Below are 621 nucleotides of genomic sequence, written 5' to 3' on the forward strand. Positions count from 1 at the left end.
TAGCCTCCATAAGCCTTTCGGCAGGAATAGAACCGGTATTTTCACTGTCTAGAAGATCAAAAAGCGCATCAACTTCGTCAACGCTCAGTGAATCCTGACTTGAAGCTGCCTTTGAAGCGGCCCCCTGAAGTGAGGCTCGAGTAAAGAAGCCATCGGGTGCAAGCACAGAAATGTGCTTCGCCATCAAAGCTGCGTCCAAACAGTTATCAGTGTTTTTTTCACATAGTGAAACAAACTCTTCCTTGGTCAAAAATCCACGATATTTTGCGGAATCAGCGGCCTCTTCTACAGAAGAGAGCTTAAAACGGTGACCAGATTCAAGCGCAGCAACAAGGGCTAGAGATGGTGGAATGACTTTGTCTCCATCATCGCGCTGCAGGTGATGCTCCTCAAAGGCCTCAGCTGGAGAAATGGGCATTGTTGTTAACTGTAGGAAGAGTCGGTTGCCTTTTTTTTTCTTCTTCACTTACAACCAAAAAAAAAAGCGAAATTTGTTTTAAGATGGAAAAATAAAAATAAGAATGGAGAAAAAAGATTCATGGGAAGAAAAAAAGAAAAAGAATTCTGCTACCAGTTTCTCAGTATCCATTGACAATTGTACCACTTGTTTAGAGAAATGTA

At 42.0% G+C, this 621-nt stretch overlaps 1 protein-coding gene across 1 annotated transcript; it reads right to left on the bottom strand.

The window, feature by feature from the left end:
• Window positions 1–418, bottom strand: Tco025E_10314 (I/6 autoantigen; the record flags this gene model as incomplete). The annotated part of the gene is made up of 1 exon (XM_029377091.1): window positions 1–418. A coding segment is annotated over one exon (418 nt), but the record flags the coding sequence as incomplete, so codon positions are not given.
• Between the last annotated feature and the right edge of the window lie 203 nt (window positions 419–621).

The sequence above is a fragment of the Trypanosoma conorhini genome, assembly GCF_003719485.1.
Source record: "Trypanosoma conorhini strain 025E chromosome Unknown Tco_14.4_contig_01638, whole genome shotgun sequence".
Classification (NCBI taxonomy): Eukaryota; Euglenozoa; class Kinetoplastea; order Trypanosomatida; family Trypanosomatidae; genus Trypanosoma; species Trypanosoma conorhini.